At 33.4% G+C, this 22,769-nt stretch overlaps 1 protein-coding gene and 1 non-coding gene across 2 annotated transcripts; one reads left to right on the top strand and one right to left on the bottom strand.

Moving 5' to 3' along the window:
* Positions 1–5,285: 5,285 nt before the first annotated feature.
* Positions 5,286–5,402, bottom strand: LOC131627857 (U5 spliceosomal RNA). The gene has a single exon (XR_009291585.1). It is a non-coding gene; the product is annotated as a U5 spliceosomal RNA (small nuclear RNA).
* A 14,849-nt stretch (positions 5,403–20,251) lies between these two features.
* On the top strand, positions 20,252–22,765 carry LOC131627856 (7-deoxyloganetin glucosyltransferase-like; the record flags this gene model as incomplete). The annotated part of the gene is made up of 2 exons (XM_058898719.1): positions 20,252–20,936; positions 22,176–22,765. Coding segments are annotated over exons 1-2 (1,104 nt in total), but the record flags the coding sequence as incomplete, so codon positions are not given.
* Positions 22,766–22,769: the final 4 nt, after the last annotated feature.

The following is a 22,769-nucleotide window of genomic DNA, read 5'->3' as shown; positions in this document are numbered from 1 at the left end:
TCAACCCAAGCATCCGCCTTGAATCTCTGCAAATCAACATCGATCTCCATCACCTTCAAGAATGCGACCAGCAATCTTCAACGCGATTTCGTTCGTTATCTTCGAATCGCTTTCGGCAATCATCATATTGTTCATCATTATCATCGCAACCACGCAACAATAACGACACCTTCACATCAACTTCAACAGAACGAACACAGTGAGAGCTAATAGAGAGAGATTCGTTTGAGAGGAGAGCTAATCGGAGAGTCGAGTCACGGCGAGGGAAAGAAGATGAATCGACCGGAGAAGGATCTCCGTCGCAGCACCGTCGCGCGCCGTTCATGAGAAAGAGAGGTAAAGACGAGAGCGAGAAGAGGAGTTTGAAGTCTGAGAGGTGAAAGGTCACATACGAACCCTAATTCCTCTTTTTAATTTTTTTCTGTTTTTATTATTTATTTCTTTAATTAAAATTGTTAATTGAAAAAAAACAAAAATCTGAAAACCTTGGGCCTTGACCGAATTGCTAGAACTCACCCCCTAAAGCCCAGTCACGTCCTTTTTTTGTTTTGCTGAAGAGAAATTATGACAATAAAAAATTGTTTTGGACCACCAAAATCTTTGGGCCCCTATGCCCTTTGCTCTCAGCACCACTATTCTGATTAAACCCCCCTGGTTCACATAAAATTGGTAGATTTTAATTTTTACTTAGTTTTTTTCTACTTTCTTTTAGATAATGAAAGACATAAAAATCAATCATAAAATTTGTTAGTTTTAATTAGGTGATTTTAGGATTATTTTACTTTAGAGTTCTCCATAAAAAATGCATAAAAATACTAGTTTAGGCTTATTAGAATTTAGGTTCTTTAAGTGCAATTTAGACTTGAACTAGAATTCCCTTAACACCAATAAAACTCATAAAAATAGTAGATTTTAGGTTAATTTTGACATTTATCCTTTCAATTCTCCTTCATGAAAAAACCCATAAAAATAGTAGTTTTAGGTTGATTTTTGCACTAATGCTTGAACCGTTTCCTTTATGCTTTTGTATCATTTTCATGCTATTTTTGTATAATTGTTGTGTAATTTTGTTACTTGTTTTTGGCCATATTTTTGGCCTACTTTGTTAATACCATTTTAATGCTCCCTTTAGAATTAGAATTAGACTTAGAATAACTTAGATTATAGAATAGGTTAGTTCCCCTTTGTTCATTCTTTTTCTTTTCAACTTTAAAACATTAACAAATAAAGATACGAATCATGTTAAGAAAGTGATAGAGAAATGAGTGGGATTCATTCCCTAATCTGTTTCTCAATCACTTAGTGGCATAGAAATGAGTGGGATTCATTCCCTAATCTGTTTCTCGGTCACTATTTAATGGGAGAGAAATGAGTGGGATTCATTCCCTAATCTGTTTCTCAAACATTAGTTAATGGGATAGAAATGAGTGGGATTCATTCCCTAATCTGTTTCTTGAACATTATATAATGGGATAGAAGTGAGTGGGATTCATTCCCTAATCTGCTTCTCGATCATTATACATTTTATGTGATTCTAATCGCAAAGTAAATCCCTTAAAAAATACTCAACCAAAAACATTTAAAACACTTAATAAAGGCTTGAATTAAAACAAAGTGACGAAGTGGTGCGAAACCTTGTATTGGGTTTTGTTCATCATGTAGTTACATAAAAAAAACAAACCCAAGTTCATTCTTTTGCCTTGTTAGGCGCTTAAGAACATGTTAAGTCCTTTCCAAAACTAGGCGTATAAGTCTCCAAAGGTCGAGCATCGTGGATTGTGACCTTAACCTCTGTTCAACTAAAAAACACAAAACAAATGGAAACTATGGAGCCGAACTACGGTCGTTCTGATTCCTGAAAAGGATACGTAGGCATTGGGTCGCGGGGCCTAAGCGAACACACTTGTAAATAATTCCTTCTTTTCCCCGTGTTTATTTTTCATTCATTTGCATTTAAGTTTTAGACATAGATACACCCTTTAGATAGAAACAAACATAGGTGGATACCATCGAGTACGATGGGCGTGAGGGGTGCTAGCACCTTCCCCTTGCGTAACCGACTCCCGTACCCTATTCTCTGGTCGAAAGACCTTGTTCTTGTTCTGAGTTAGGTTTTCTGGTATTCCTTTCCCTTGATGGGATAAATATATTAGTGGCGACTCTGATTCCAATTTTTCGCGGTAGCGACAATAAGGATTTGACCTTACAGGTACATCCATAAGGTCTATCCTGAAAGGAAGCTTCTAAATAAGTAATGTATCTTAGATGCTGCGAGAATTGTTCTTACTCGCGATTCACCAGGACACAAAATTAAAAATACCTACAAGAGAAGTTGATGGAGAAAGGGAATATCAAAGATTGTTATGTGGCCCCTTTTACTGCAAGTAAGTATATATTAATTTGTGTTTTCTTTTGTAAATTAATTTATTCATATTATTAATTATTTTGAATGTTTATGCAGTCAACATTGACAACTACTTATTATATGTTCTAAGAAAAATATTATAGTTGTGTTTAGCTCGGTGTACTCGACATTGGCCGACGTTGTGGTTACCGCTTTGAATGGGTAAGTTGCATTATTTTTTATACTCAAATTTAACTTTTAAATTGAATAGTTTTTATTCTTGTTTAATTTTAACAAACATGTGTAAAGCGGTGGAGGAATTTAATGTGTGTAGAAGAAATCTTATTTGTAAAAAGTCACTCTATGTTTACCGAAGAGTAAGTATATTACTTGTACTTTTTTACATTATATTATTTGTGTGTATTAATGTTACATAAATAAATAAAAACTATTTGTAGTGGCAAAAACAACTCGACGACCATTCTTGTGGATACTATTATTAGAGTTTGACCTAACTCATCCTTACAAAATCAGTTAGTAAGGTGAGGAGTGTCACTCTATATATACTCTTTCAATGCTCTATCTCTAACCAATGTGATACTTTAGGATCTTCCTAATACACCCCCTCATGTAACGCCCATTTTTCATATAAGTATTTTATTTAATTGTGTGCTATATGATTTGTTTAATTATTATGTGTTAATTATTTGCTTATGTGCTCTTTGTGTTATCCATTGAGTTTTTATAGTAAATAACATGAGTTAGAAGAGTTATTGGGCCTAAGTTGGCATTAGTGAGTGGGGAGTGTTAATTAGAGCCCAATAGCAATTAGGAAGTTAGTATGAGTTTCACAAAACAAGGGTTTTAGAAAATTAGAAGTTAGAAGCTCATTTGGGGTTTTTGGTGAAAGAAGAGAAGAGAGGAGAGAAGAGGAGAATCTCAAGGTTGAAGATAGAGTTGGCTTCAAGCCAAAACCTAAGGTAAGGGTGGGGTTCTTTCATTCTAAAGGGGTGTATGATGATAGTTCATGGTGGGATTTAGGGGTTATATGTATTGAACCATTTTCTTGATAAACGTTAGGTTTTGAGTGAAATCAATTGGGTAATGTTGTATGTATTGATGGAAATGATATGTTATAATGCTTCTTACCATGATTATATGTGTGGGTTTTGAATTATAGCATGTTTGGTGGAAAGAATGTGAAAACCTAACTTTTGGGATTTGGGTGGAATTCATAGATTTGCATGATTAATGAGGTTTTGATGAATCTAGTGGTACATATGAGTTGTATATATGATATGTATGTGAATTTCGTGTGCAATTTTGAGCTGGAATATGGATTTGGGTGTTGGGATGAGAAGGGGGTTATGCTGAACTCGTACAGAAAAATGCTTCTGACCTGTGTTCGCGGAGCGAACATTTGGTGGCGGCACGAACTGAGTCAATTTTGAAAGATTGGCTACTGACTTGTGTTCGCGGCGCGAACATGTGGTGGCGGCGCGAACTGAAGGCAGATTTGGGAAAATTCAAATATGTGTAACTTTTGATTCGTAACTCCTTTTCGTATGTCGTTTGAAACTTCGGGAAGCTCTAATTGATGTCTTTCTATTGTATATGCTTTGAATATCTTTGGAAACTCTTGTGAATTTTTTTCTTGAATTGGATTGTTGTATGATGTAATTGTTGTTGTGAGATGAATTGTTGTTGTATAATGATGCAACCTAATGACGTGATGCATTCTTATGAATGATGGTGATTTTGTTGTTGTTGAAGTTCGAGATTATATTGATGATGTTCGATGGTGATTTTGAGTGATGTTGTGACGTATTGTCCGTGTTGTGTTGGTGTGGATGTTGCATTCATTGTGTCCCATTCATTTGCATAAGCGACGGTGGCCTTTTGGCAAAAGCGACAGTGGCCTTATTGACAAATAGCGACGGTGTGTCCAATGGCAAAATTGAGACGGTGGGAGTTTTACTCCAAACTGGTACCACATGCATTTGCATAAGTCGAGTCGCATTGACATGGCATGTGATGTTATTCTCAATATGTGTTATATGATGTGGTGATGAGACGTTGTTGAGACGTAGCGATGAGATGCTTGTTTGATGTATTCGTATTATACTTGTGAATGAAATATGATGTTATACTTGTTACTTGACAATCTTATTGTATTACTAGATGTTTAGCGAATTGAACTGTATAACATGTTATGTGATGAGAAGTGGTGATATATGTATGATCCTTACTACACTTTGAATATTATCATACGTTTCTTTATCGTGAATGATATCTCACCCCTTTTGTTTGAATGTTACCCTCCATTGGTAACGTGCAGGTGATGACGCGGAGTAGTCGTGTACCTTATAGCTCGAGTCGGTGTGTCGATGCTCTGATACGTAGCACTCGGGGGGATGTCGGATTACTTGCTTATGTCTTGCTTCTTGTTGTTCACCTTTTCTTGGCTTTCATCATTATGTTATGCTAAGACATATTGGATAAATTGCGCCGTGTTGGCCATGATGTTATGACTTAGATTGTTGTTGATATTCGATTTCCGCTGCGATGTGATTACTTTTTGACATTGATGATTAATGCATTGGTTATTTCCCTCCTTTATATGTGTTATGTATCTATGTTGATGAGCATGATATGAGAATGTGTTATTAGTCGATTAGATGTGACGGCTCGAATCATGATGGTTGAATTGTTTTTTAGATTTTTGTACTCTGATTTTCCTGCTTATTTCGGGGTAGATTTGGGGTGTTACACCTCACACCCAACATTCTTTTTGAGCTTGGTGCATGGATATTAACAGTGGGCGGCCCATGGTCCGATCGATAGGCTCTGATAACATATTAAAGTTTAACCTAACTCATCCTTACAAAACCGCTTAGTAAGGTGAGGCGTGCACTATATATATATATATACTTGAAAGCAGAGCCCTCAATGAAGAGGACTCTTCCAAAAACTAGGGTATGCCGCTAATAGTGACGCTGACACGGTATTCTTTAGTAAAAGGAGAAATAATAGTTCGCTATGTCATCACCACACGGCTCCGTTTGATAGGCTCATTTGCCACTCGATACCATATTAGAGTTTGACCTAACTCATCCTTACAAAACCGGTTTGTAAGGTGAGGAGTGACCCTCTATATATACTATTTATATGATCTATCTCCAACCAATGTGGGACTTTAGGATCTTCGTAATAATTATGATATGAGATATATGCTCCATATTATCTTCGGAGGCATTACACAAGGAAGAAATTGATATATGCTTCATATATATATATATATATATATATAGGAGCTTAGCAAACAAACATCATACACAAAAGAAGAAATTGATGACATCCGATCACGTTGAGCCCGTATCTTCTTATCTCATTATGAATCTTGACAACAACAATAGTTTTTCTTTGTTGATGTAATCTTATTTTGTATTTGAATAGAGGTTTTGTCATTTTAATGTTCAAATATGATCATGTCAAATGAGTGTATTTTGTCTTGATAATAACAATGTAAATTTGCACATTTGGTTTAGAATGATATGATATATTCCAATTGTGTTACATATTTTGTAATTTCTGTGTAAAAAATGATACAGGAAGGTTAATAGATTTATAATGATATGATACAGGACAGTGAAAATGATATAGGCAAAAAATGATACAGGCCAGTACAGCTAAAAAATGAGATTTAACGCCTCAGTTACTACATAAAACCGAGGTAAATGAATACCTTATTACCTCGGATTTTAAATAAAACTGAAAGGTATATGACGTGCACAACAAAGTTTAGAAAATAAAAAAATGCAGTTCCTAGGGATCGAACCCGTGACCTTTTAAATTATAACCTCGTTTTTAAAACAATGAGGTGTTAAGTGTTATATTTTCATGTCGCCCTATGTTACCTCGCTTGGGTAGCCGAGGTTAAATGCATTTCGCGACCGATGTTACAATCATTATTTGTAGTAGTGATATAAGCACATCAATATAACTTTGAGTCTCTTACTCGATTAGACTTGAGACGTCTTCAAGTTAATCACCATCATTAGATGGTTAGTTAATTATTATCAATAACTTCAACAATCATTAGAGTTGTTATCATTAAAACACTTAGGAAGGTTATCAGCAGGATTATCAGTTTTATACATGCAAGCTCATAGAGCCACAATGTGCTTGTGCATAAAGGGGGTATAGTTTTATACTTCAACGTCCAAGCCAGTTTGTGAATAAAGGGGGTACACTGGATTGTGAATGAAAATCATATTTTTTAAGTTGCAGTATATACTCAATGGGAACTAGTTGGGTCTATGTCATATTGGGACTGTTACAGGCCTAAAATAGTTTCCCCAAGACATGTTATGGTGTGATGCATGAGAAGTGGGGAAAATATTATTAGTCGAGGTCATGTGTTTAAATGTCGAAGAGATTTGGGGACATGTACATAAATTCCAATCTCAACATTGAGAAGTTTTTCAGGTTTTCTGCATACGTGGCCCAAGGTTCAAAGGTTACGGTGTGACGCTTCGCCCTAATGTGCTTGAATGCACTCAAGTTTTGTTACATTTTATAGCATGATGTGGACCGTTTATTTTTCATGGAAATTAATTTGGCTCAATTATATAAAGGTTTCCTTGGCCTTTCAAACAATTTTTGACCCCTCTCATAATCGAACCTTATATTCCTTTGCAAATCCTTTCTTCTTCCTTTTTCAAGTTTTGGCGATTTCTGATTTTTCTGTATTTCTCTCTTGTTTTGGTCCACTGTCCTTCGTTGACCCCATTATTAAGTTCCTCTTGCTCATAGTTGCTCATTCGCTTCACTTCTTACTTAGGTACCATTTATAGTCTATTTCATTTCATTTTATTTCATTTTCTATTTACCTTTCTAATATCCACTATGACAAACATAGAAACACTACTAAAAAACTCGCTTTTAGTGACCGAAAAAGCTTAAAAATCGGTCACTAAAACGTTTAGAGACCGATTTAGCGACCATTACTTTTCGGTTGAAAAAGTGCTAGTCGCTAAGCTTTTGTGACGAATTTAGTGACCGAATTTGTGACCGAATTCAGTGACCGATTTTAGAGACCGATTTTAGTGTTCTTTTTCATAAAATAAAATTAAAAATTGTGATACCTAGGAATCAAACTTGTGACCTCCGTATATTTTAATAACAACTTGCCACTACACCACTTAACAACTATTGTTATATTTTATATTTAAACATATATACATATAGTTTTTATATATATATTATATGTTAAAACAATAAAAATATGAAAATTTTAGTAAAAATTTAAATTTGAAAGAGAATTAAAATCTTTAAAAAAATGGAAAGGAAATAATAAAATAATAAAGAGGATTAAAAATGAAAAAAGAAAAGAAAAAATATTAGTGACCGAAATTTCGGTCTCTAATTTATATATAAAAATTAAATTTTATATAAAAATATTTTTTGTCACCGATTTAGTGACCACTTAAAATTGGCTCATGAATATTAAATTTTGGTGGCTAATTCGGTCACTACAGTGACCAAAATTTTGGTCACGAAATATTGGTCTCTAAATCGGTGGCTGATTTATTTTAGTGACCGATTTAGTGACCTCTTAAAATTTTCTCATGAATATAAAATTTGGTGGCTAATTCAGTCACTACAGTGACCAAAATATTTCGGTCACTAAATCGGTCACTAAAAGCGAATTTTTTAGTAGTGAAAATTTTCCAGGGAACATAGTGAATGGAACTGATGGTGGAGATTCTCCTGTATTAGTCGCCAAGGTGACTAGCAAGCAAGGGTCTTTGGATATTAAATAAAAGGCCTAGAAAAGGTAAAGACCACCGAGAAGGAGTTGTCTTCCTGAGTGATGGAAGTTGAGGAGGCTTTGGGGAATTATAGGGAATCTCTTAGGGAGCAGACGAAGGCGTTAAGGAAAGAATACGATGATGTTGTTTATGAAGGTTTCAAAGGAATGCTCAATGCTTTCCAAAATTCCTGCAACCAAGATGAGGTGTTGTGTTTGGGAATTTAGGTTCCTTGAGAGAAGATGAGTCCATGAAAGAAGGTTATTGTTGGAGATATTATTAATGATGAAGAGGACAAGGAACTTGGAGAGGAGGACGAGTAATTTTATAATCTTAGATGTTGTTTAGGCTTTTGTAATTTGACTTGAACCAATTGTCAAATAATAGTAATTTATTTGTTTCTCTTCGCCTAATATGTTGCATTTCCTTTTGCATTTTACTGCTTATTTGTTGTTTATCCACCTATGATTTTGTTTCGTCACTTTATTCGCATGCAATTTTGTTTCATCGCTTTATTTGCCTTTGTGGCTTATAAATCTTTACCCATCCTTTGTTGGGGAATGGTGTAAGCTTAGACTTAGGCGAGGAACATTCCCGACTAAAGTCGGTGTCCTCTTTATTGCCACAAAGTTTGATCCTGGTTCGGGTACAAAAAAATTGGGCTTCACCGCCTAAGCTCTGGAGTGCCTAGCAACCAAGAGAAAGTGTTCCAGCTATGGCTTAGTGTTCCATAATTTCCTTTGCTTCCTGATTTATTTAAAATAAAATCAAATGTTAATTCCAAAAAGGAAATTGTATTATTCATATCAAAGTATTACTTAGAGTGCGAGGAATACAATCTGAGCACATACTTTAGAATACTTAGTTGTAATATCATCTGGCTTTCGCAGCGTTCCACGTCCTCGGGATGGACTCCTGGGTCAAAGCATCTTGAGTGTAAGACCCACTTTCCGTATTGGTCTTGAACCTATATGATCCTTCCCCGTTGGCTAAGTATTATTATACCTTTACAATAGAGACCAATCGACACTGACAAGAGAAGCTTTCACACTTCTTCTATTTCATAATTATGAAGATCCAAGATCTTTTACTTGATACATCTATTATTCAACACTTCATTGGGCTTGACATCTTCTATCTAATGAGGCTTGATAGACTTCTTTATAGATATTGATATACTTTTAGCAAGTGTACTAAAAAATGTCGCAAGTAGTAAAAATTCGTCTCCATAAGAATTGTACTATTTTAACAATGCAATTTTAAAGTGCAAAAAATGTAAAATTTGGGGTTTCACAAGATTTAGTTTGAGCAGAAAAATAAATAACGTACTGGATATAATCAGATGAAAAAGAAGATCGGATCTTATTTTGAATCCCCTGTATATCATTGTTGATGATGGTGTTTACCTATCTTAAATTGAGTTCTTAGAATTTAAAATTTAACAAAGACATTATACTCAATTCCTAGGCGTATGACTCATTATTTTACAGTATAACAATAAGACAGTAATAATACATGAAACCATAAAAGAACATAGCTAAAAGAACTTCATATCAATAATTTTACAACAATAATACATGAAACTCCAGATGGAATTTGGTCTTTGATGACGAAAATATTCGCTCAAGAGATGCCTTTCACTGTTCCATCGTAGAAATCTTCTCCAAAACTTCCAATCATTGTCACATCATCCCTTTTTCCTTTTAAACATGTTAGAAAGACACAATAATCGTGACAAGTTATTTTCCCTTAGTTCCATGAATTTTTTCTTTAATGTTTGATCACACCGTGATCCTTTTTCATAGTGGCACGATTTGATGACTAGCGCGTGATAGTGTCACGATCTTGGACGTGAATTTTCCATAGATGAAATTAACTTTTCTTCGTAAAATTCTTATTATTTCTTCTCATTTACCATATTTGCTTCACTTCTATTAAACTACTAATTTTTTTCACTAGAACTTAAGACAAATTAAGTTAAAATGACTCAAATTACATGACAATACTAGCTTTACTTTTCTTCGTATAACATCGTCTCTTCCGGCATTGTTGATTCGTGGGATAAGGTATATATCATGTCATACAATTAGTTTACAAATAACATATTAATGTTAAAGTAATTTTCGATTATAATTCAAAAGACGTGATATTCAATTTTTTCCACTATTTTATGTAGATGTTCAACGACAAGACACCTTTCACTCCCAATAACTTAGAAGACGTCTGTAAATGTTGGGTGTTTGTGTTCAACGCGTTGAGTGAAATGGGGGGTGGTATTTTATCATGACTTTGTCTTTGATGGTTGTAAATTTATTTTTCTTGCTTAATATGAGTATAATATTTGATGAATATTTAGCTAATATATGTATAATATACAAGTTATTTATTTTGTGTATAGGTTATAATATATTTGATAATTTGTATACAACTTAATTTTGAAAAAAAATACAGGTTTGTAATATATAGAAAAATAAAACTAAAATAAAAAAAACAAATTATTTAATCACGGTTACTATAGAAACCGTTGTTATAGAAATAGCATTAAAAATATATAACCATATAATCACTGGGTATCGAACCCATGACATTTTGCTTTATATCACAACAGCTGTTTACTTTGGTCGTTGTGATTTAAGACGCGCTACCTAGTTTATCACAACAATCATATATCCGTGGTGGAAAATATCATACTTACAATCACAACTTACCTCACAATAGTTTATCTGACGTGGTTGTATATCCCTTTTTCAACCGTCATGGTAGGTATTTTTCGTAGTAGTGCTAACATGTCTCTCACCCTACCATTCCTGAAGTATATCACTTAGTCAGGCGCGAGACAACTCATCTTGTTGGCTGAAGACTACAAGAAGTAGAAGTGCCATTATTAGGTTTATATTTTCTTTCCTTTTTTTTTAGAAATGTTAAACATGAGACCCTATTTTGATGTATTTCTTTTACTCGCTATGAGCTAAACTCTTTATGCTGAACAGTGTGTTGTTTAGTAAAAAGGAACCTCTTTGTGTAATGTGATGTGATTCAAGTGATATATTTTGTCATATGTTTTAATGATATATGTTTATTTCTTTGGTTGATCATCTTAGGAATAAACAAAAGTTTATTAATATTGAGGAATCCTTTAATAAATAGAAATCATGACAAATATAGATAAAAAAAATAAGAGTGAAGACCCATTTTAGTCCTTCATAAAAATTACACGACCCAAATTAGTCCCTCACAATAAAAAGAACCCAATTTAATTCCTTATAAAATTTAACCAGACCATATTAGTCCTTCTATTAATACTTTTTTAAACCGATTTTTTTTCTACTTTTAAACCGTGGCTAGAATGCCACGTTGTATTTTATTTTTTAAATACTAAATTAACTTTTAATTTTAATTTAATTTTTAAATAATTTTGACTTAATAAATTTAATTTAATTTTTAAACAATTATGATTTAACAACATCCAAAAATTCAAAATTATTTCTTATAAGGAATCGAACCCAAGAGTTTTAAACAATATCTTAAGTCTTTGTCACTAATAATATTAAATAATTTTAAATTTAATACAAAAATTTAAAAAATTGTACCAATGAGGTCTCAAATCTAAGTCCGATAAATGATAATTAGTTTACAACTATACATATATTTATTTGTTTGTTATTTAAAATAAGTAAATATTTGTTCTAACTTATTAACAATAGAAATTGATTTGTCTAGTTGTAAAGTGACTATCAAACTTGAACGAACTTGAGTTTAAGATCTCATTCGAACAAATTTTAACTTTTTTGTTCAAATTCATAATCATTTAATATTACTAAAAACTATAGGAGGAACCGAGAAATTATTTGTCATGAATGTACATTGGACTAGTGGTAAAGACTTAAGATATTTGTTAAAGGTTTTGGGTTGAATTCCATATAATTTTTTTTTGGCTTTTTTGATATTATTAATTCATAATTGTTTAAAAATAAAATTATAATAAAAAATTAATTTAGTATTTAAAAAATAAAAAATAAAAAATAAAAGCCAACATGACAGTCCAATAACGGTTTAAAAGTATGGACAAAAATCGGTTTGAAAAAATATTAACATAAGGACTAATATGGTCCGATTAAATTTTGTAAGGGATTAAATCGGGTCCTTTTTTTTTGTGAAGGACTAATTTGAATTGTCTAATTTTTGTGAGGGACTAAAATGAGTCTTCACTCAAAAAATAATTAAGAATATTTGTCATATATTTACTTTCGGGATAAAGAAATAGAACCATAGAGAAAATGATAACTCAATAAAGACATGCACTTTGGAATTTTTTTCATATCTATTTACTGCATTTATTCAAGTGTTGTAGGCATACAACAAAAGTGTTGGCGTCATTTGTCAACATGACACATTAAATGAAACTCATTAAATAGATATGTGGTCAACATGCTCTCATCTCTGTTAAACTTCATTACCTTTAGATACTATTATTCATTATGTAGCTATGACTATTCACAATTTTTTACTTGAAAATCAACTTAAATTAATACAATTTATGTGAAATAGATGGTCTTATTTTTAATAATTGCTACCACTTTGATTCTATATAGTTTTACATATACAAATATCCACAATATAATGACATATGTCATATGGACTTAATGTGCTTTTATTATTATTTTTTTCTTCATGCATTTTGACAAATTGCAAATGACTTGATTTGTTAACAATATAACGACTATAATTTTTTCTTGTAGTGGTTATATTCTCTAATGCTCGATGTACATTGTTTTTTTTAATTGATTATCATCTCCTGCATTTGATGTTAAATTTTGGGTTTCCGATTCAAACTCTCTAACTGGTTCTTCCACTCCAGTTTATAATGTACATGAAAAGATAGGAATATACATGCCATTCCCATATTATACATGCCACCCTCCAAGGAATATGTTTTTACCATATTATCCTGTAAAATATCAATTTTTTTAAAATTTTCGGTTCGGTATCAGAAATTTCACATTGATATTGGAAATTTTGTTAATTTTACCTATTTACTGCTCCAGATGGTACAAACCAGAAATTTAGAATTTCTGGTACTAGATATTTGAAATTTCTAGTATGTTTGAGCAGTTAAAAACACACCAGAAATTTAAAATATCCCGTCCTGTCAATTTTACCGGAAATTTAAAATTTCTGGTATGACTTCAGTTTTTAAAAATTACCGAAAATTTGAAATTTCCGGTAATCGAAAAATACCGAAAACTTCAAATTTCTAGTAATACCGATACTTAATTTTTTTTAAAAAAACTTGAATAAAATACATGTAGAAATAACGAACCGTCTGAAAGGAATGAAAAATAAAGAATTTGTGACCAAATGCCAAAAACTTACAAAGTCGTTAAAGAATTAATTATGAATTGAAAAGCAAAGAACAAAACTCCACAAACAAAGAACTTAGCAAAAGACTTAAGAATAAGAAGTAAAAATAGGAGAAGAGTCATCTTTTTCCATCACTTGTTCAACATATCTTTCAATGATTCTCTCACAACTTGTTCAGGAAAATTCAATGCTGTCATTGAACCTCTTGTTGACAAACAAAACTTCTTTAATCAGTGGATATAACCCTATCAGCCTGAGGCACAACCTGAAATTCAAAAATTCATCAAACTCATATACAAAATATATAATTTAAAAAACACAAAAATTAAAAAATATGAGAATCAAGCAAATTGGTGCTCATTGCTTGGAAATTGCATTAATCTTCAAATAGTTCCTCTGCAAAACTAAGAAATACCCAGATGAGTTGACAAAAGTAATTTTTTTTAGAAATATAAGAATAATACATGGGAGGTTTCAAAGCAAGAGACTGAATACATCTCAAGGGACGTATTACTCTGTCATGTCCTCATATTTCTTCTAAAAATAAGAAACCATAAAATGTAAACGAATACTTTGATCACTTACTCTGACTTCCACGATTAGCTTGTACAACATCCTTCAAAGCCTTTTCGCTAAGCTGAAGATTTTTAAACAACTGCTGCCCAAACCTCTTATCCGAATGAAATGATAGCAAAAGGTGTTCCAAAGGCACATACTCATCACCTATTTCTTTCTTATGCCTTTGAGAGTTGTCCAAAACAGAGCTCAAATGCGAACCAACAACAGGACCAGAAGTGTCACCCGTAACCTGCACAATAAAATAGAGGTAAGAATTTTCTAGAATATCAACAAAGTATGTTACCTTACCAGTAACAGTAACCACATTAACACAACTTAGGCAGATGAGCTATAAAATTATCAGTAGCTTGTAGAATCGATGGGTTGCCTATTACTGCCTTGGTGAATATCCTTCAAGCCAAACCATCTTTTTGCTTCAATAGAATAATCCAATAAGTAATTCTGTCATTAGAAAACAAAAATGGAGAAGAAGCTTCAAACCTGTAAAAGAGAAAGTGAATACTGGTATGTCATTATTGGTGGTGATATATAACATGAGAATCAAAAGTTAGAAACGCATAGAAAATAGAAAAATGAAAGGGCGCAAGTAAATGATTTTTTTGGGTAGTGGAGGAATTGATGTTTTCAAAGTAATAAAACCTATCCATTCAATGATAAAATAACTATTAGGGTATAACCATAGGTATTAACTTTTAACGTGTAGATTTGAAGAAAAAAATAATCAATTAAGAAAAATAAAAAACCAACAAAAAATAAGAGATTGCCACATAAGCAGCAATAAATGCCAAATCAATATTATTGTGTTATTTTGACAAAAGACTTTTATACCCGTGAAATAAGAAAAGTTTCAGTACATTTATCAGAGGGTTTTTACTGGAATTTCCAAGTTCTATTACTTTTATATATTAATAATAGATATAGTAATGGGCCTAATTAATTAGAATGAGGAGTTGGGTGGGTTAAGTCCAACATAACAAAATAGAGTTAGTAAGGGTTGATGAGGGAAAACATAAGTAGAAGAGATAGAAAGAAAAGGAGGCAAGAAGAGAAGGAAGAGAAGAGAAGAGAAAAGAGGGGAATTGTAGATTCTTGAAGAGGGAGGACTAGAGATTCAAGGTAAGGGTGTGAATCTAAGTCATTATAGGTTTATATGATTGGGTAATGTTGTGTGTATGTTTTGTGTACAATCTCTATTCTTTCAAATTCATGAATTGGAAAATGTTAGGGTTTGGTAGATTTCATAAGATTTTGTGAATCAAAGCATGTTTGATGATGTTTGTATGTGAACCCATGGTTAGAAACATGTTTAGGAACCTTATATGTGTGCTAAATTGCTATCAATTGATGTATAAATTGTATGAGGGTTAGTGGTTGTTGTATTAGGTGAATGTGAAAGGAAAATGGTGATTTTTGGATGTTTACGCAGCATGAGTCGACCTAAGCTAACCCGCAAAGGCAAAAATTCAGTTTTCAATAGCTATGCGTCGACCTAAGGAAAGTTTGCGTTGACTCATAGAGTCTCAAAAGACTAGTATGAGTCGACTCATGGTTGACCTGAGCAAACCTGAAGGGGACAAACTCAGCTATGCGTCGACCTGAAGAAAGCTTGCGTCGGCTCACAGAATCCAACTTTTTGGCAGATTTTGTAAAGACCATAACTTTTGATCTGTGACTCTGTTTTATGCGTCGTCCAAAGCGTTAGGAAGCTAATGTAATTATCTATATGATAGGATAGAATTGGTTATAACTTGATGAAATAATTATGATGTTGTTGTGTGAATAGCATGTAACTATTGTATATTGAATTATGAAATTGATTTGAATGATTCTTGAGAACTTTTCTTGAGTCGTATTTTCTGATATCGTGATGTATTGCAAAGTGAATATTGTTTTATGTTGATATGACATAAAGACGTGATTGAGAAGTGATGAATTACTATAATAGTAATGATATTGGTGTTGCCATTGGATCTTGGCATTGAGTCGATGTTGTTTAGCTGATGTTGTGACGTGTTATGAATGTTGTGTTTGTGGATGTTGCATCATTGAGTCACATCCATTTCATAAAGAGACGATGGCCTGAAAATGGAAAAAGCGACGATGGCTTGAAAATGGCAAAAGTGACGATGGCCTGAAAATGGAAACTGAAAATGGAAAAAGCGACGATGGCTTGAAAATGGCAAAAGTGACGATGGCCTGAAAGTGGCAAAAGTGACGATGTCCCAAGTGGCAAAAGTGACGATGGGAGTTTTACTCCAAATGGTACCACATGCATTTGCATAGTATTGAGTCGCATATCGAGTTGAATTTTGAGTTGTTGTGATTATGAAGTGAATGTTATACTGCGTTGATGACGTAGTTGTGAATTAAATTTGTTATTATGAATGGTTGATGAGTTATGGATGTGAATCATGTCGGTGAATTGTGTACATGTCTTTATATTTGGAAAACGTGTATACGTGATTACGTGAAGATATCTTGTATATTTGGAATATGATTATGTTGTATACAATTGTTACTTAGTGAATTTTGTTGGGAAGCATATGTACTTAGAATCTATACATTGGTGAAATATGATTATGTACATTGTTTAGTAATCATGGTTCGTTACTTGGAATTGAGTGAGCTTTGACGAATGAGCTAAACATGCGAATCTTGATAAATTGTGTATGAATGCATGTTTATGTGAAGAGTGATGAATTCTTGAAATGTATTCTTGTTGTGTTTTACATTTCCCATACTATGTTTATTTATAGTGACTTGAATTCCCACCCTTCTGTTTGAATGTTACCCTTTGTTGGTAACGTGCTGGTGATATTACCGTGATGAAGATTTAGTAGCTTCATCGAGTCCAAGTTGGTGTGTCGCTCTGATACGTAGCACTCAGGGGGATTGACGCTTGTTTCTTTTGTTATGTTTAGGTTGGAATTGTGTGTTGTTTTATGAAGAGGATTATGTCTTGTTGTTTTCAAGTTAGATCAAGATGATAACTTTTGAAGTTTATGATTTTGTGAATTCTGATGCATTGTTTATCAAAGTTGAATTTCGTTTTGAGGCTATTAATTGCTATGAGTTCTCCCTAGTGATATGTGTTATGTAACTGTATAATGAGCTTTTATGCGATTGTGTTAAAGTTGAAATGTGACACCTCATGTTGTTTGAAATTTTGCACTCTGATTGTATTATAAACCGTTGGGTAGAATTGGGGTGTTACAACATACACAGATGCATTACAACAAAACTACAGTTTTTGGATCATTAGATCAATTCTTCTCAATGTCTGACTTCCTGGACAATTCTTCACAGTGTCTGAACCGACCCGCATATGTTGATTCCCAGGATTTTGCATTATCATAACAATTCTTCTTCCAACGATTAGTGACGGGAGGCAGTGGATAATCGAGTCTCAACTTCACATGAACCTAATGATTACGGTTGACAAAACCAACAACAATGATTGTATGTCGACTCGTGTATGGGGGTGAAGCTATGAGAAGCATGAAAGATGTTATGTTCATTAACATGGAAAGGGAAACAAATAAAAAACTGTATGTAGAAGCAACAGGGTAACCCATATCTGTAATCGACATCCATTTCTCCTTACCCTAATGATTACGAGTAATGAATCACAAATTTGTGTGTTGCTTGATTTGAGTATGCAACTGTCTTCGAACATCGTAACATGCATCTCCCCCCATCCTAATGCAGATGAAATACAACGGAAACCACAATTTCCATCCGGTTCAACATCAACAATGTCATCGATGTATGGATGATAGAAAGCAGGAAACTGTGACAAGTACTTACCTTTTGCAGAATTGGTAGAAGGTTGCTTACCATTCGACATGGTTGACGATTGACTCCCACTTGATTGAGTGCATGATCTCTTTGTAGTCTAACTCCCCTGCGAAGCGTCAGCATATTCCCACTGACTTAGATCACGATGCACATCACTTTCCTTACCTTTTCTACTCTTCTTAACTCCTCTCTTTGGTTTGTATTTCACCGGCTGTGGACACATTGAAGATGTGGATGGATAGGCAAGATCAAAAACTTTTTTCTTCAACGCCTTTTGACCCACAATATCCATAGTACTGAATTGTCGCTTCAACTCTTCGCATTCCTCTTTCTAAATCCCACTTGCTCTCGTCAGGACTCACCTCATATTCTGAAATTTGCAATTTCGTCCAAAACACATGAATAGATTCCAAAGGTGTAGGTATGCCTAGAATCTGGTAACTGGCAAGCTGACACGCACACACACACGGTAACCCATGTTTTTTGAAATATGAAACGTACACAGCAAATGAGACACATTTGGATACACATAATCAATGGCATTCATTAATGCAAGTTCCCGGTCCGTCACCATGACATCTGGTAAGAACTTTTCAGAATAGAACAACTCTTTAAGCTTCTCTAGTGCCCATGTGAAGTTCTCATCCCTTTCACGTTCCAAATATACAATAGCAACTGAAAACGTCAATTTTGTTGATGTAACACCAACAATCTCAAGTAGTGGTAAACGGTACTTGCATGATTAAAAATCGCATTCAACATCCAACTCACTCACTCAACATATTTTTAAGATGGGAGCAATTAAAATTAAAATTCTTACCTATTTGTTTTGGACGTACAATCAAAAATCAACACCAGAGGAAACATATTCAACAACTTGACAGAGTTAGGGTGTGTCCAAAAGATGTCACCCACAATATCTGAATTCTCCTTATTTCTAGACCAACACATGTATTTCTCTTGGTGAATAAGGCTCAATAACATTTGCATTTTTGTCAGTGCACCTCTCTTGCCCAGTATGTATGTTGCTCTAGCTTGGTATATCTAGGTAATACTCGTGAGATTTTCGGGGTCTTTGTCTTTCAAAGTAGACATGGTGTACCTTGGTGTCATATTGTACTTCGTCATGTCATACACAAACTTTCTTTCATCATCTTTTAGACGGTCCAAGATGTCATGACCTACTAAATCCTTATCTGGTCTATAAACTTTCTTTCATCATCTTTTAGACGGCCCAAGATGTCATGATCTACTAAATCCTTATCTAGTCTATGATTATGCATCTCACATTTAATCACCATCTTCCAACCAATACCACTCGGAACAGATCTCAGCCTAAATAGACATCTAAGACTCAAAGTAGAATTGCCATCAGAAGGAACCGCAACTTCATTTTTCTTTTTGTAATTTCCTCCTTTGTCACAGCCCATAATCAACTCATCTTTCCTCTCTCGCTTTCCATTAGCAGAATCGAATCGGATAGTAAGAACAACAATACCATGATTTTTACCAATTGAACGTGCTCATTCTAGAACCTTATCTTGTGATTCAAAAATCTGACAATCACAAAAATGTACAATTAGATAACTGCATCAATTTATAAAAACAAAAAAAAAAATAAGCTGTGTATGAAGTAAATTAAACATATTGTATCTGTGACGAAGTACTGCGTAAGATCACTACATGAATTCGTAGAAGAAGTTGAAGCTGCCGGTTCAAGACCGTAAAGATATAAAACTTCATCCGCCATATTGGAAATTTCAGGTTTTAAAGAAATTTCCGGTACACGCCGGAATTTTGAATTTCTGGTAGTTGATTTTCTACCGAAAATTTGTGAAATTTCCGGTACGGGATAATGAGTTTTGTAAAATTACCGGATTTTTTAAAATCTCCGGTAAATCGCTCCGAAGATTTGAAATTTACGGTATACGACTATCAAAAATTTGTTAAAATCAAATAATTTCCGGTATCAGACAAAAAAGGTACCAGAAATTTGCTCAAAGGTACTGGAAATTTACTTTTTGAATGATTTTCTCGAACAATAATTTTTTTCAAAAAAAGTAAAAATGTTGAATTAATGGTGTCAGGGATATTTTGGGAATGATGCAAAATGGAGGTGGGGTGGGTGACATGTTTAAAATGAGGAGTGGCATGAAAATTCATCGGAAAATAGTAGTGGTGCAAATTTTCTCTAACACTTATTTGTAAAATAATGAATTGAATAGAAAGTGCGTTAAATAAACCTTCAATAATTGACAGATTTCTTATATTAATATGAGAAATGTCAATTTATTAGTAGTTGTATTGCACTATCATAATTATTTGTAAGTTATATGTTTGACTTTTACGCAGTCTGGTTCGGTTGTTTGCCGAAGCCACTGTATTGACAGAACGTCTAAAAAACAAGCTGGTGGTGCTCTAATATTTTATCTATAAAAGCTTGTGTGAGAAAATAACATGACAGTACCATCAAGCAAGGAAAGAGCCCTTGGTATTACTACATTAGGAAGAAAAGTAATCACAAACAATGAATTCTTTAGGCAAAAATAATAAACCTCATATTGTGTGTATCCCATATCCAGCACAAGGTCATATAAACCCTATGCTTAAACTAGCAAAACTTCTTCATTTCAAAGGTGGTTTTCATGTCACCTTTGTTAACACTGAATACAATCACAAACGTCTTCTCAAATCTAGAGGTCCCAATTCTCTAAACGGACTCCCATCTTTCCGATTTGAAACCATTCCCGATGGTCTACCTGAGACCGATGTCGATGTCACCCAGGATGTTCCATCTTTGTGTGACTCCACTAGGAAAACATGCTTACCTCACCTGAAAAAACTTATATCTAGACTCAATAATGCTGTGGACATCCCTCCTGTTACTTGCATGGTTGCTGATGGTGTAATGAGTTTTGCTTTGGAAGCTGCTCAAGAAATTAGTATCCCTGCCGTGATTTTTTGGACTACTAGTGCTTGTGGCTTCATGGGTTACCTTCAATATCGTATGTTAATTGAAAAGGGCTTTACACCACTAAAAGGTACATAAATATTGATTTCCGATTATTCGTTGATAACTAATTAGCAACCTGCCTTAGTTTGCCAGTAAATTAAATTGAGTAAGAAAAAATACTTACCATTTTACAATTGTTCATGCAAGACTTAAATCATATATTTTGCGATAAGTTAAATGATATAGATACTGACGTGAATAATGTCAAAATTATATGACACCGATATCATTACATTACATAAATGATGTAGTATTTGAGTTTTATTTATTTATCTATTTTTAAAAAGAGTTAAAAATATTTAATTCTTTAATATATGTTAAATCTTTTTTTTAGATGTGTGTATTATTTCTCCAAAAAAATAAAATAAAGTGTGTTAAAGGAAAGTAAAAAAATTAATTCTTCTAAAAACATTTATGTGAATTGTCCGACGTGTTGTATGATCGACATAGAAGTGTCAAGATATTTGTCTGATTTTTTCGACATGTATTATACAAGTGTCATATAAGTAGAGCTGTTAAAATGAACTCGACCCATCGAGTCGACCGACAAGCCATATATTCTAGTGCGGGTCGACCCGCAAAAACCTTAAAAAATACGACTCAATTTTTTTTGCCCATCTCACTAGGACTATATTTTTCATGGGTCGGTCTAGGCCGGCCAAGCGGACTTTGGGCTGATCCATTAAAACAATTATAAAATAATTTTAGTTAATTTTGGGAAAAATGATTGAGTTATGATATAATTGCATAAATGTGTTTTCAAGAAAAAATAAAAGTTAAAGAGAATCAAGATATTTTTCAAGATGATGTGATCAAATAAATGGTTGTGAGATGAAGAGAAAATTTGATGAGTATTAGAGATAATGGATGTTGATTTGATGAATATTTTAAACATAACTTAATTAAATTTATATTACTTTTTACTTCTTTACTTATATTATGTATCTCTTGTCAATTATATCCGTTTTTATAAAATTAAAACTATAATTTTAAAATATAGGTCAGGCTAGCCCATCGAGCAACATGGTCCACTAAAAATTGGGACGGACTCATTTTTGATAGTCCATTAAGTAATCAAGTCGATTCACTTCAGCCCATTTATATGATTTGGCCTGCCAAATCGAAACGAACTGATCCAATCCATTTGAAAACTCTACATATAGATGTCAAACACCACTACTCGCCTATTAGAAGCGTTTGTGCTTTATAAATATGGATTGTTATATTACATGGAAATAATGAATTTTTTTTTGTTTTTGATATGTAGATTCAAGTTATATGACAAATGGGTATCTGGATACTATACTTGATTGGGTGCCAGGTATAAAAGAAATACGACTAAAGGACATTCCAAGTTTCATAAGAACTACAGACCCAAATGATGTTATGCTTGACTTTGTATTAGGGGAATGCCAAAGAGCTCTAAAAGCTTCCGCAATCATTTTAAACACCTTTGATGCCTTAGAACATGACGTTTTACAAGCATTCTCTTCCATTAGTAATTTACCTCCGGTCTATTCCATTGGTCCATTAAATTTTCTTTTGAAAGAAGTCACAGATAATGAATTGAACTCAATTGGATCCAATCTTTGGAAAGAAGAACGAGAGTGTTTAGAATGGCTAGAAAGCAAAGAACCAAATACTGTTGTTTACGTCAATTTTGGAAGTGTCACTGTAATGACAAATGACGAATTAGTTGAATTTGCTTGGGGACTTGCTAATACCAAGAAAACATTTTTATGGGTTATAAGACCAGATCTTGTGACGGGTGAAAATGCTGTTTTACCGCGAGAGTTTTTGGAAGAGACGAAACATAGAGGATTCATGTCAAGTTGGTGTCCACAAGAAGAAGTTTTGAGCC

This window comes from Vicia villosa, unplaced genomic scaffold (genome assembly GCF_029867415.1).
Source record: "Vicia villosa cultivar HV-30 ecotype Madison, WI unplaced genomic scaffold, Vvil1.0 ctg.000405F_1_1_3, whole genome shotgun sequence".
Lineage (NCBI taxonomy): Eukaryota > Viridiplantae > Streptophyta > Magnoliopsida > Fabales > Fabaceae > Vicia > Vicia villosa.
This window is presented reverse-complemented; position numbering and strand designations above follow the sequence as displayed.